The following is a 15163-nucleotide window of genomic DNA, read 5'->3' on the forward strand; positions in this document are numbered from 1 at the left end:
ATAATGAGTAACAAATTCATATTTATTCCGTTTGTCTGCTACTGCTATAAAAGAAATATTTCAAAAAGCAGAAAAAACTATTTTAGCCCATTCTTGAACTGGCTGAGCTATACGAAAACACTGTTAAATGTTCGTGTAAAAATTCTTATTTATAACTTATAGAATTTGTAAAGAAAAATTTTTATTAGAAAACTTAATTTGTGGATTATTGTCTTTTTTTCCACTGCATATACATTTTTCTTAAATAAATACACCCCAATATTGCTTAAATTTTATCCAAGACTATTTTATGGATGATGGGGTTGTCTATCCTGAAGACAAGTCAAAGCCACCTTTGTTGTTCCGTCATTTTATGAATACTGAGTGGGGTCGACCCTCTCAACGGGTAAAAAAGTAGCCTTAGTTGCCTAATATACTATGAAGCTAGATTTGGAAAAGAAATAAATAAGTACTTGCCCTATGCTACAGAAATTCTGTACAAACGTCGAGTTTAATGCTGCAAGTAGCAGTAGAAGTAATTTTATTTTTTATCTCTTTTTGTTTCAGAGATCTTTCTCGGCGTGATGATAGTACAATTCTGCGTTATTCAGAACAGTAAGTGTCCCACAGTAGTACACTCTTCTTATATTTGTCTTATATTCGCCTAAGGCTAAAATTACTGAGAAAATCAGTTGTTCTGTGAGGTGTGGAATAAGGACTGACATTAACTATCGAAATGCTGTATTCCAATGTAGAAGGTTTGAGACGTATCAAAATGAATATTTTAAGACGATTTGGCTACAGTGGAGATTATAAAAGATTTAGGCGATATCATAGTTTTATGATACCTTTATTGTGGAAGCATGGTAGACTAATTGCATAACGTCGATTAATTCCTTGTGATGTCAATTAACCTTAAGAGTATGTAAATACTCTCATATTTAAAAATTTCTCAGTGGTGTTGTTGAATTCAGACTCTTGGGATAGTTAAGCTGATTGGCCTGTTAGGCGACTAGATCAGCGAAAAGAAGTCAGACAAAAATTAGTCTCTGTTAACTAGAACTGTAAACGAAATTTTGAAACAGTGATCTGTGATTGGAAACAGGAAAAGACATATTTGTTATCTATAACACCTTAAGAAATGAAATGAGATGATGTATGAATCTAAACTGCTAAAGCAAAAGCCGTGATAAAAACTTTCTGAGGTAAAGATAATAAAAAATAGACAATTAAATCTGTAGTTGGAAAAAGTTCTCGTGCAAAAACTTTGTTGACTTGTAAATTTTATTTCCTTTTTTCAAAATAGAGGCAATAATTAAATTAAATTATAGATAAAAGAGAGCGTGAAGGTCCCAAAAAGCACTTGCTATCCTTGCACAAAATAGCTGTGTGAAGTTGAAATTTCATGCGCCATACAAGGCAAAATAATCAATTTATTATTCAAAAAGTCGACCTGTCTTCCTTGAATGTAGTTATTTGGAAAATTCAAACTCTCAACAGCTAAAATAAAAGGCATCGACTACAGAAGGACCTGCTCTTCCTGCATACCTCCCTAGATTTATCCAGGTTCCCGTTACCTGGGTAGGTACCCATTATTCTGGGTCACTGGGACTTCCTTTAAGCTCAGCTTACAGAGTCATCCCACTGACCCCCATCACAAACCAATTAATTGGATACTCTGGGATTCGAATCTTTGCTCTTCGGACGAAGGATATCAAATCTAGCGTACTAACCACGTAGCTAAGACGGCTCATTCTGAAACACATGCTAAGCCACTCAAGATGACATATGACTCCTAACTGTTAAATGTAAAGGAAAATGCTAAATAAAAAGACAAATACTGAAATTTTGTTTTTTAACTCAAATCGATAAATAAACCTGTTAATTTGTAATATCCGATTACTAGTACGAAAAGAAGGGCGTAATCGTACAATAACTCAGCTCCCCATCTCCAGCTCTCTGTCGTAAAAGATATTGAAAGTTTGTCCCAAATTGTATTAAGTTATTATAGTTGGAATTGCATGCACCACACAAGGGAATATCTAGGGGCCGTTATAGTAATATATAGTACTATATCCTATGTAGTAATGACAACCACTATATTGTTAGTAATTTTTTTTTTTTTTGGGGGGGGGGGGGTAAACCTTCACTCCCCCATTCTGCATACAGCCAATCTGGTCTTATTAATAACTGGATAGCTATACTGATTCTTTATATAACTGTACAAGCCTCTACTACAATTAAGTTGCCTATACAAGTTAGCATAGGCAAGAGTTTGTTCTTTATTGTCATTAAATAAAAAAAACAAGTTTTTGTAACGGTAAGTAAGGAGCGACATTAAAACTTAAAATGAACAGAAATTACTCCGTATATAAAAGGGACTTTTCCTCCTCAACGCCCCGCTCTTTATGCTAAAGTTTGACCCTCTCTCTTAACTCTACTTTTTAAAACAGTAAGAAACCTTAGCATAAAGAGCGGGGCCTTGAGGAGGAAAAGTCCCTTTTCCTAAAGGGACGTTAGGCCCTTTTCCTTAAATTAAAAAAAAACAAGTTTTTTCAACTAAAAGTAAGGAGCAATATTAAAACTTAAAACGAACAGAAATTATTACGTATATGAGTGGGGTTTTAGAAAAGTTTTAAAAAAGTCTAAAAAAGGCTGAAGTTTTTTGTACTTTTTAAAACAAACTTCTTATTGTTATGATTAAAAAAACGTAGTATTTCAAGAGCCATTCTTAAAGAATTGAGACAAAATTCAAACTTTAGGGTAAAAAGTGAGGTGTTGAGGAGGAGTAACACCCCTCATATACGTAATGATTTCTGTTCGTACTAAGTTTTAATGTTGCTCCTTACTTGCAGTTGAAAAAACTTGTTTTTTATTTAATTTCTAATCTTTTCTAAATAATGCCAGAAAATCTGGCTACACCTCCACGGAAAAATCCCTCCTCCTGGCCGATTTATTCTCTAGACCAGTGGTTCTCAAATGATGGTGCGCGTACCCCTTGGGAGTGCGCAAAAAAGTTTAGGGGGTAAACGGCCAGTCAACAAAAAAAAAACAACCCTTTAACTCTAGAACTGGAAATTTTGTTTATATTTTAGCTATAGTTCACTTAGTATGGGTAACTGAGAAGGGGTACCTAAAATGTTTTGTTGGTAAAAAGGGATAGTGTCTGAATAAGTTTCGTAACCACTGCTCTAGATAATTCAATCTTGGTGAAAATTTATCCTGGACACTTATCCGTAACATCTCCACGTGTAAAATTGAACTGACATAGAGAAAGCAAGACATAAGAAGAATATCGTATATGAATTCTGTTAAATTTCACGAGTGTAAAATTTCCCCTGAAGAAATCACCGGTAGAAAATTCTCCCCACTTCCCCCAAAAACGTATGCATACTTCCCAATAGCAAACACTACACGTAAACAATGGACAAATTTTGTAACTTAAATACCTTTCCCCAGGTGCTGTGGGAGGGTCATGAAATTTCAAAAAGTATACTTATTTGGCCTTTCAGCTATGCTGAACAAAATGGCTGTCTCAAATTTTTTGAGAAAAAAGGGCCATGGGAGGGGGCCTAGTTGCCGCTCCATTTTTTTGGGTCACTTAAAAAGGGCACTAGAACTTATAATTTCCGTTCGAATGAACCCTCTCCCGATATTCTAGCACCTCTGGGTCGATATGATCACCCCTGAAAAAAAAAATCTTGCATCAGTGATCTTTCTTATGGCGAAAAGTACAAAATTCCACGTTTTTGCAGGTAGGAGCTTGAAACATCTACAGTAGGGTTTTTTGGTACGCTGAATCTGATGGTATGATTTTCATTAAGATTCTATAACTTTTAGGGGATTTTTCCTCCTTTTTTGAAAATCATGTAGATTTTCTCAGGCTCGTAACATTTGATGTGTATAACTAAACTTAATGAAACTTATAAGTTTGGAATCAGTATAAGAATCCGATTCTTTTGATATAAGCCTATCTATTGGTATCAAAATTCTGTTTTTTATAGTTTTGGTTACTATTGAGCTGGGACGCTCCTTACTTACAGTTCGTTACCACACCGAGCCATTAAACAGCTCTTCATGATTTTCCAGTGCCCGGGTGTCTGAGTTGAAAAGAAAAGATGCCCTCGATGCAGAATATCGTGGTCGCAGCCACTTTTCTTGATTTTTTAAACCAATATATTTTCCTTGTTATTCAAGCCAAGGGACAGACTCTAGCAATGTACTTCTTTTTTTATCTGACTCTAGCCTTAGGAGTTATGGACTATTTTGTTTTTTTTTCTATCGGACGGGACCGTCTCTTACTAGGTTGCTAGCTACCGCTGCAAACCGGATGACAAAGAATCTAAGTAACTTAAAAGACTGTAAACTAACGCTAGTATCAACAAAAAGTAACGAACGCCATCTAGCATTTGGCGTTTCTTAACATTTTTCAAGCTTTGTAAGTTGTTTCAGAAGCTCTGATCAAACACTTATTACTACGGCAATTTTGGTAATTACACTAATTTTGTCATATTATTAAACTGACAAAATTTTAAAATACGCTAGATGGTGTTTGTGATTTTTTTTCAACGGTGATGACAGTGCCCACTGTTATAAGTTCCCCATATTCTTTGAACTCTGACCGTTGTACAACAAATAACAAAATGAAGTTTCAGTCTAATATTATCTTTATAAAAGGAAGATATGTAGTCCACAGCCTAAACTTTGTACGCTGCAGTGATTGGTTTACGGTTAGGTGGGTGTTTTGAGTTGGATTCACGTTAAAGGGAGTATGCATAAAGGATTATGATTTATGTTGAAGGGTGAAAAAAGTTGGACAGAAAAAATATTTCCATTGTATAGCACAAATTTATGATTAAAAAAACACGTAAAACTTCATTACTGGGATTATTAATTTTTTTTTGTCTTATCACCTGAACCATCAAATTTTACAAGACCAAACAAGTAAGAGAAACAGCAAAATGCAAGAAAAACTCTTTTAAATCTTTGAAATGTTCCAGGAGTTTATTAGCCTGGCATAAAGACAATCTGAATAAAGACAATCTATAAACCCTGAATAAAGACAATCTATGAACTTCTGCTTTACTGGTCAATATTACTTAGCGTTTCAAATGTATGTAGCCTTTTATTGTTGCTTTTATTGCATACAGAGAGTGTACTTCGATTTGGATGCACATCGATTTGGATACAAATATACTGCGGTCACTTCAACAGATAAGTGAATGATGATTTTTTACGGTTTTAGATAACGAAAAACCAAGCGTTTTTTAAAGAGAGTAAAGAGTGACTGTAGAACTTAAAATGAATGGAAATTAACCTAAACATTAGGGGGCTAGTAACCACCGTAATCTCATAAAGTCTTAAGGTTATCTTTCTATGTACAAGAGTTGCTCCTAAAAAATTTAACTGATCATTATATATTTTAGAATCTATATTCTAGGGAACACACTGAATAAGGCCAGCACAATATCATTGTGTCGGCTGTTTTTTCCTTTTTTTCAACTTCTAGTGAGCATATATATTGTATTGAAATTGAAAAATGTTGTAATCGAGGTTTAGTTTCTTGAAATAAATCACGACAGCCAGTCATTAAATTGTGATTGCTTGAAAATACAAGTTAAATTGACTAAATCAAGCAACCCTCATTTCCCCATCCTGCGTTGTTGGTATTATGTTTCTTTTTTTCTTTCTTAAGATTTACTGTCTCTTGGACTTAGTAAACTAGCCTGCGGTGAAAATTGAATGCTTGAATTAACTTAGATGATGATAGAACAAGGTAGAAATTGGAAAACCTCGTCAATCTGAATTTATAGGGGCATCGAAAGTCAGTTTATGAATTTTGTCTGGGCTTGATCTGAGGAAAAAGGAGTGTGCTGGTGCCAACTCAGACAAGCTAGTTAGTACAGTGATTTGAGCCATAGCTAAGGACATAGACTTCTCAAGATACCATTATTTCTGTTAGTATAGTGAGAATTTTAGTAAATACTGAAATATTATGAGTTGACTTGAATATTGCCTGAATTAACGAACAACTCTGAATAAAGACAATCATGAAGCACCAGCTGTAATAGGAATTTATTTGAAAGTAGACTTCCTTTCGAGCAAACGATTTTAATTTCCGTTCCCAAACCAACATTTTTTATTATTTGAATATACGCAATACAATTTAAATAAGTTACATAATCAAAAATACAGATGTGCATTTCATAATTTTATTTTTCAGATCAACTTTGCCAGCCAATGCATATTTTGATTCCGGTGGAGCTAACGGTATTGATGGAATTGCAGAACAAGTATCAACATTGAAATGCAATTATCGACAGCGGTCACTTAGCGACGGGGACGGGTCAATAGCCAAAGATGCCAACAGTAAGCCTTAAGAAATCATTTATAATTTTTCATTGTAGCATGTCTCAAGTCTGTGGCATGTTAAAAAACCAAGGTGGTGTTGTGTTCTTTGGATAAAATCGTATAATGGTTCATCACACATTTGTTTCAGAGATATTTTAAAGTTTGTTAAAATCCATATTTTTGGCTCTATTGTAACATTTTGTGATCGGAAGCAAACTGGGGCTAAAGAAAAAGGGCGGTAGGAAGACAAAGTTCTTGTGATGATTATTAATTTGCATTCTTTCCAACATTATATGTTGCTATTGAATAATGAAATTGATTGTAAATGTAGATTCTTCTCTAAGTATTTGCACATTGACTCTCCCTTTTACTTTACTTGGATATACCTCGATCAATCGAAATGGTAGTAATCACCACTTGTTAAGCATTTCAGCAGCGTTATCTTTTCTTCTTCTTCTATTTTTTTTATTTGGTAACAGGAATTCATCATCGGGAAATTCGCTTCGAGGGTTTTCTATTCTACTTAAATTAGCCGGTGTCAAGGCTGTATCCAGGGGGATGACACGTAAAAACATAACAAAAATGAATATAAACAAATTTTGATGTGCCTTTTAAAGTTTGTTAGTACCCCCCTCTCCCCGTTAAAAAAATCCTTTTATAGCCCAGAAAAAATTGTTTTGTAACCTCCCCCACCCGCAAAAAAAAATCCTGGATACAACCCTACCGGTGGTGTAAATTTTTTTTTATGCTGCTGGCAAGTCTTGGTTAAAAGTGTTCTTTAAAAACTTCAAGGGTGCAGCTGTTGCATAAATGTTTGGCGTTCTTATCCCTATTTACCATCACCATACAATCAGCAGTGTCTGCTTGACTTAAGCCTACTATCTGTCATCTTTCTTGACAACTTAGAAGTTGCAGTATGCGACATGTATATATGCTAGTAGATTGCATTGGAGGATGTATATCCCATCAGGTTTGTCGACTGTTGTATGAATTTCATATAAGTCAGTCCATGTTTCAAGTCAAATGCTTCTGTCGGCGTAATTAATAAGCTAGCTCGAATATACCCTATATGAATGTCCCTTTGTCCTTAATGCCAAATAAAGGCCCTCGTCTGAAAATTTACTTATCATTTTTGACACATCCTTGATTACTGCGTCTAGAAAAGTATATTATCTGAATTAATCCAAAATTGAAAGCTTCTGTAATGTGTTCATACTTAGTTAAAATTTTCGAAGTTTTCATCGAATTGTATGAATTTTACGATTTGACATATTTGTTAAAGTTTTTGTAGTTATTAAAAACCGAATAAGAAAGGTTTCTGGTAATTAATTGCGAACAAGGTGCGAATATAAATTGGTTACAGGAGAAAAGAAAGTATGATACAAGATATGCGCGTTGTAGAGGTACTTAGAAATTGTTGGAGGAAAATTTTTTGAACATTTCGTACGCTAGTCCTGGCTCTCAGCTCGCTTTTTGAGAGTTTGCTGTTAAAAAACAATGCATTAAACCAGCTTTAAAACAGTTTTTTTTATTCAGTTGAATGTGTTTTTTGTAGTCTGTAATAAAACCAAAGTGCAAGATGGTATCACAAAGATCATCATGAACTCTACTAGCTACAACTCCTCTGGCAAACCTATTCGCATAATGTTTATAGAATCGTTAGTTCCAAATGTAGTCAATCACAAAGATAGGAAATTTAAGTTTTTCTCTAAGAATACAACAAACAACTAGAGTTATATAGCAGTGCCGAGTAAAATCATTATTTTTATGCTAAAACATATGACAAGATTTTTTTTTTTTATTATTGGCGTAGATCATTTAAACGAAACGAAACGCTTTTGTTTCATTCTTGCTAGTAGATTTTCAGCTCTCTTCAATGTTAAATCTCTCAATGTTAAAGCTCTCTTAAATTGTTTTTTTCTGTGATTTATTTGACCGAATGATGTTGTGACATGAGGGGGGTCCTGTTTCCACATAATATTTTGTAACCCATAGTGGTACTGATTAGTGAATACTTTGCAACTCCGGTAGCTTGTTTGCTTTATGTTTAACGATAGTCTTATATTAACGAAAAGGATTTTTGCGAGCGTTCTTCAGATCTCTGATTTTAACTGCAAAATAAGTTATGCTGTAAATTTAACATTGGGCAGAGTCTCGAAATCCTTTGATTTTATGTTTTGTATGGGAAAAAAAAAGAGGAAAAAACCAAGGATTCTGGGTATCATTAAATTTCTTTTTCTTAGTCATCGGCCCTAAGTAATTAATTTTTCTGTTTTTTTCATTATTATTAGCTTAGATTTTTTTTATTGATATTATTTCAATTTTCACAGGTCCATCTGTCGCTGGGGAATTTGCTTTTATAGAACTCGCTGAACTAAATTCTAGAAGTCTTAAGATACAGCGAATTTTTTTCTTTTTTTCTTATATATCACAATTTTCACGGCTCCATCATTCGCTGACGAGTTCGTTTTTATAGAATTTACTGAATTAAATTCTGGAACTCTTGATATGTAGCCAAGTTTTTTCGCTTTTTTTTTTAAAATCACAATCTTCACGGCTCTATCATTCGTGGACGAATTCATAGAATCCGCTGAAATAAATTCTGAAACTCTTAAGAGACAGCGAAGTATTATATTTTTATCATAGTCTTTACGGCTCCATCGTTCGCCGATAATTTCGCTTTTATTGAATTGGCTACATTAAATTCCGGAAGTCATAAGATGCAAAGAAATATTTTTTATTATTTTTTTATTATAACAATTTTTTGGCATTTTAATTCGCCGATAAATTTACTTTTACAGAATTTGCTGAATTAAATTCTGGAAGTCCTAAGATGCAACGAAGCATCTCTGATAGCAGAAGCGGAAGTAACACACCTCCGATTGCCCCTCGTCGGCGAGAAAGGCGAAGAAATACGTCAATGTCTGAGTCAGCTGAACTAGTCAATGGATTACCTTTGGCACCCAAAGTCCATATGGGAGCTTGCTTCTCGAAGGTTTTCCATTTCATTTCTTTCAACAAATCTTCTTCTTATTCTATTTAAAGATACAGTCTACATAGTACCCAGATAATCTTTTTTTTTGTCTTAGTGTTTTTGGCACGTGAGCAATGTTATATTTGGCTCTATCTTTTTGTTTAAAAAACATAATTCCTATTAGAAAAAGAAGAAGACGAAAAATAGTGACGACTGTTCTTGAGTCTACCTTTATTTGACTAAAAAAATAGTTTTATTATCTGTATTATTGTCAAGTTTGTGATTTCCAATGGACATGTTAAGTATAGTGCACAAAATAAATCTCCAAGGACTAGCTCTTTCTGGACTGCTTTGCAACGTTACCGGCGGTAAGACTTGCACTAAGAAAATATGAATAATTTAACGACGGAAAAAAACGTAACCTAAGTAGTTCTAAAAGATGAAACTTAAATGAAATCAAGATATTGAAACATGATAAAGGAAAAGGTTATTTCTACTATAAGTAAGACGGGAGAAAGCGTTTAGACCTTCATTATGGCAGTTCTGAAGATGCTAGCCGTAATGACGATACAGACGATACATTTTGCTTTCTATGAGGAATCTGATTTATGATTAAAGTAATTCATTTATTAAATATTAAAACTCCTTAAAAAAATATTGTAAGCTTATTTTTCTTCTGTATAAATCCTTTTCATAAATTTTAATTCGTTTAACCAATGTTAGGTCATTCATATGAATTAGATCTCACATATAAGATATTTTCCAGTGCCCCTCCGATGTGGATGAAGTGATGTTTGAGTAATCAAAACAGGATGAACCATTCTATGCAAGATTTTAAGTTTCGGAATGGTGCTATGTATAAAATTCTCCTTTTCCTCTCCACGATCCTTACTTGTCCTGATAAGCTCAGTATTATTTCTATAACCCAGTATCCTCTCAAATAAGTCTTTTTTTAATCTTACTTTTTAAAATAATAAGAAATTTTTATACTTCAAATAGATGAATATTTCTCAATTAGTTGAAATCAAATATAGTATAAGATTGATGTCGATTCTTTCTAGTTCAAATATGTTTTGCTTTATACGAGGAGCTTGTATTTTTTAGTTTTTGTAATTGCTTTTATAGGTTTTCAACAGTTGTCCTCTTCGAATACATTGCTCAACTACGTGGGTTCATCCAATTACCAGAGATCAGCATCTATTAGTTGGTGCTGAAGAGGGTATCTACACCCTTAACTTGAACGAACTTCATGAAGCAGTATTAGACCAGCTTTTTAGTAGGAAAACTACATGGGTGACTGTAGTTAAGGATGTGTTAATTTCCTTGTCTGGTAATTATATCTAGTCAGAACTTCTAAAGCTTTTTGAATGTAATTTTTTGTCCAACTTGAACCGATGTATCACGTATTTTACAATGACCCAAGTTTTAAATTGTAAATATTGCTATTTACATTTGAAAATGAAGCACTTTTAAAATCTTTCTTTGCAATTTTCCAGTCCCAATGCGTACAAATTGAAGTTTTTGACAAGTAAAACTTAACATACATTTTTCAGCGGTGTCTTTCAGCTGAACTATAGTACTTCACTGTCCTTTTTTTCTAGTTAAGCTTGAAGTCAATATTATTTCTGTATCTTTAAAATGTACCTTAGTCCGCTGGAACTTCACTCGTACTTCTCCATGGTATCTTGTGTGTGTTGTTCTAAATTAGCTAAACATTTCGTTACTTCTTTGTTGTTGCTATCTTCATTACCTATTGTCCTCATTTTTTATTCTAACCTTTCTCCCTGGCCTCTTCTGAATCTTGTAAATAAAAAAATGATCTAAAAAAACTTCAGATTTGCCACCATTCACATCAGATGTGAACGCTTGGTGGAATATCAAGTTATTCAACAATTCAATTATATTGGTCTTCAAAGTGATTGTCAAATACATTCAAACGGTACGTTTCAGGTAGAAATTTGAAATTTTGTGGTAGTGCGAAAATATGAACATGACGACGGGCTGGGTATGCATCGTCTCTGATTGTGTGTTGTTTTTTTTTGTTTTTTTTTTGCTGGAAATGTCAGTGATTTTTTTATGTGTACATTTCTTTTTAAAAAGCTGTGAAAAATAGTAGGTTCGAAGGGAGGGGGGTTTGGTTGGTCGAAAATGGGCAGAAGATGACATTTCGTCTTCAGGATGAAACATTTTCCAGTTTTGCAGTTACCGGAACTAGTGGCGTTTCAAATTTTAAGGTCTAAACAGAAAGATAGAGATTTAAGTTGTTACAGAGGGATGGAGAGAAGAGAATAGGACCAATCTCATGCGATACAACTTTTTCTGTGCTAGTATAAAAAAAGTACTCGATCCATGCTTCTAATCGTGCATCTTATTGAATCTATAAAATTCATGCCCTTTCTCAAATAAGCTATAATAAGTCTATACATAGTATAATATAGCTATAATATAGCTATAATAATAAGCTATAATAAGTTTGTACATATTAGAGTTTTATATAGGAAAGATGCATTGGATGCATCCCCTACTCGAGATTGCTGTTTATAACTGCTATTACTATCGTTCTATATTTAATCATTCTTATGAATGAACTGGGCAAAGTTAAAATTTGATTTTGTCACTAGTATAAAGCTTTCAGAAAGTGAATTATGGCCAAACTAAAGTTTGTTTTTTATCCAGGGCATTACGAATTATGTTTCTATTTTAGGAACCCTTAATGGATATTAATTGGTTTTATTTTTTTTGCAAATCCTGTTACCTATTTACAGTTCAATATTTTGATTTGTAAACCTTTTTTTTTTGTCACTAGTATAAAGCTTTCAGAAAGTGAATTATGGCTAAACTAAAGTTTATTTTTTAACCAGGGCATTACGAATTATGTTTCTATTTTAGGAACCCTTAATGGATATTAATTGATTTCATTTTTTTTTTTTAAATCCTGTGACCTACTTAGAATTCAATATTTTGATTTGTAAACCTTTTTCTTGTTTCACTCTATAAAGGTAGTCAGCCAAGCGCCCGCCTTAACGCTTAAGAAGCATTTGCCTTAATTCCAAGTTTCTGATTTAGTGACAGCTTGATAAGTTGTTCCAGAGAAGAATTTTTTGTTGGATTTTGTAGATTTTAGAAGCGATGTTTTTAGGTAGTAGCCCAGCAAAGTGGTTCTCAACCGGGGGTACGCGTACCCCAGGGGGTACGCGAACCCCTCGCAAGGGGTTCGTAAAGGTTCCAAAAATCAATCTTGTCTACAGCTTTATAACTCGATTCTGACTTGGTTCCAACATTTTCCTTGCAATCAGATACCCCACTATACATAATTTCAGGCTCAACTTCCAAAACTTTCGTTTTCAGTGACCTGCTAGTAGCCGCAAGATTGTGTTACAATAACTCTTTATTCATTGTATTTCCACCCTCGGTCGATTAAGTCCCTTACGGGTTTACCGAGACCAGTGTCTTATCATCTGTTGAAACACAAAATGGTTGACAACAAGAATGGATAGATTCCTGATTAGGAATAACAAGCAGCTGAATGATGGTACCTCAGACCTAGAACCTGCATCTAAAAAGAAGAAATGTGACGAATCATGTTCGGTTAAAGTGCGTCGGTACTTGTCAGAATACTTAGGACTCGGATTTGGTGCGACAAAGTCTGATCCAGTGAATGCTCAGTGTGTTCTTTATGGGCAAATTTTGGCCTACAGTTCCATGAAACGTGTGCATATGAACCGGCATCTCAGCACTGTGTATCCTTCTCGTGTCGGGAAGCCCATAGAGTTTTCCAAGCGTAAACAAGAAGCATTCACTAGTAACTGTTTGGTGGCATCAGTTTCTTCCAGGGATCTCCGGGCTTCATATGCTGTTTCCTATTTAGTTGCGAAACAGAAAAAACCGCACACCAATTGCCGAAAATCTGATATTACCAGCCCTAATGAAAGTCAGTGAAATAATGTTTGATATGAAAACAGCTACTGCCCTCAAATCTATACCCTTGTCGAACAATACTGTTTCAAGAAGGGTAGAAGACATTGCAAGTGAGATTGTCATGCAGGCTGTTGAGCAAATAAAGGTGACGAAGATGTTTGCGTTGCAGCTTGATGATAGCATGGATGTGTCAGTTGAAGCTCAGACGATTGCTTTTGTCCAATATCAAGATCATTCTGACATAAGAGAAAATATTCAGTTTTTTCAAAACCTACAGTCGAGAACAACAGGAGAAGAACTATTCAAGGTGATTGACCAATTCTTCTCAGAAAGAAGTATCTTGTGGGACTGGTTTCTTTCATTGAGTGATGGGGCTGCCACCCTAACAGGGAAGAATAATGGGCTCATGGCCTTGATAAGGAAGAAAAATCCCAATGTGAAGTGGTTGCACTGCATCATTTACAGGCAAGTTTTTGCATCGAAAAGGATGAACGCACATCTGCACGAGACTCTCGATAAGAACTGTAAAAGTGATCAACTTCATCAAAGCCCGACCACTGAAGTCAAGACTGTTCAAGTGGCTGTGCGAAGAAATGGGTTCAGAAAATCAACATTTACTTTTGCACCAGAGGTTCGCTGGTTGTCTCGTGGGGAGATTTTAAGCAGACTTTTCGAGCTCCGACAAGCAGTTCATATGTTTCTTCTGGATTAAAAGTCTGCATTCAGTTCACTTTTGGAAAACCAGGACTGGGTCTGCAGGCTAGCCTATCGTGCGGATATTTTCGACGAACGTAATGACCTGAGTCTCTCAATGCAAGGTTTCTGGACGGACGAACTGTCTCTGAATTCAAAGATGTGTGCCCTCTTCAAATAATTGGAGTTCTCGTTTGGAAAGGTCAAAGAAAAAACGTTAGTGTCTTCCTGATCCTTGACAAGTTTGCGGATGATACTGAAATTGACAGCCTGAAGGCAATGTGTGATTGTATTTGGGAGCATTTGACAAAGTTGCGAGATGAACTTGTGTCATTTAGTTTGCGGATGATACTGAAATTGACAGCCTGAAGGCAATGTGTGATTGTATTTGGGAGCATTTGACAAAGTTGCGAGATGAACTTGTGTCATATTTCCCATCGATTATGGCACAAAATAGAACTCAAGATTGTATCCAAAATCCATTTGTTGGAGATCCAGCCTCAAGCCCCGGTTTTATTGACAAGCTTACAGAGAATTTGATTGATCTTGGCAGTGATCGCGCCTTAGAACTGACGTTCCAAAACGTAACTGTTTCCCAGTTTTGGTGGGAGGTGAAAGGAGAATATAAGGAGCTAAGTAAAATCACCATGTCTGTTTTGTTGCCATTCGGATTTACTTACCTTCGTGAAGTGTCATTTTCGGCAATGTCATTGATCAAAACCAAACACAGAAACAGACTTAGTGACCTTATAGTTGCCGTTAGTGACATCGAGCCAAGATTTGATAGTATTTTAGCAAAAAAGCAGCCTCAAGTGTCACATTGATTTTATCACGTACTTGTACACATTTACGCACCGATATATATGACAATAAATATCGTGTTTTGACAATCCGATCTTAGTTGAGAAGACAGTAAAACAACGATTGTAAACTAATGGGTACGCAACCTTTTGGGGCCTTGGTTAGGGGTACGTGGACCGAACAAGGATGGGAACCACTGGCATAGCACATAGCCTGGACTTGTTTAGTTTAATTTTTCTGATTTAGTTGAATGTATTATGGCCAGCAAGGCCAAGCGGAAACACATAACCCAAGTTAAAGGCCATCATAATTGTGCTGTCTGTTCTACAGAATTGGATGAGGGGTCCTCTACCATAGAGTATGACATTCATGAGAAGTGGATTTGTGGTGATTGTCTGGACCTGTTTCCTGGAGAATATAAATTATTAAGCAAAATGATGCAATAAC

The 15163-nt window shown here is 35.0% G+C and overlaps 1 protein-coding gene across 2 annotated transcripts in view; it reads left to right on the plus strand.

Moving 5' to 3' along the window:
* Positions 1-15163, plus strand: part of LOC136029238 (mitogen-activated protein kinase kinase kinase kinase 5-like) — an 87602-nt gene that overhangs the window by 48541 nt on the left and 23898 nt on the right. For both annotated transcript variants that reach the window (XM_065707469.1, XM_065707468.1), the window contains 4 exons: positions 547-594; positions 6203-6348; positions 9132-9325; positions 10430-10634. In XM_065707469.1, coding sequence (XP_065563541.1) covers positions 547-594; positions 6203-6348; positions 9132-9325; positions 10430-10634 — 593 coding nt within the window. The remainder of the gene's footprint in view (positions 1-546; positions 595-6202; positions 6349-9131; positions 9326-10429; positions 10635-15163) is intronic.

The sequence above is a fragment of the Artemia franciscana genome, chromosome 7 (genome assembly GCF_032884065.1).
Source record: "Artemia franciscana chromosome 7, ASM3288406v1, whole genome shotgun sequence".
Classification (NCBI taxonomy): domain Eukaryota; kingdom Metazoa; phylum Arthropoda; class Branchiopoda; order Anostraca; family Artemiidae; genus Artemia; species Artemia franciscana.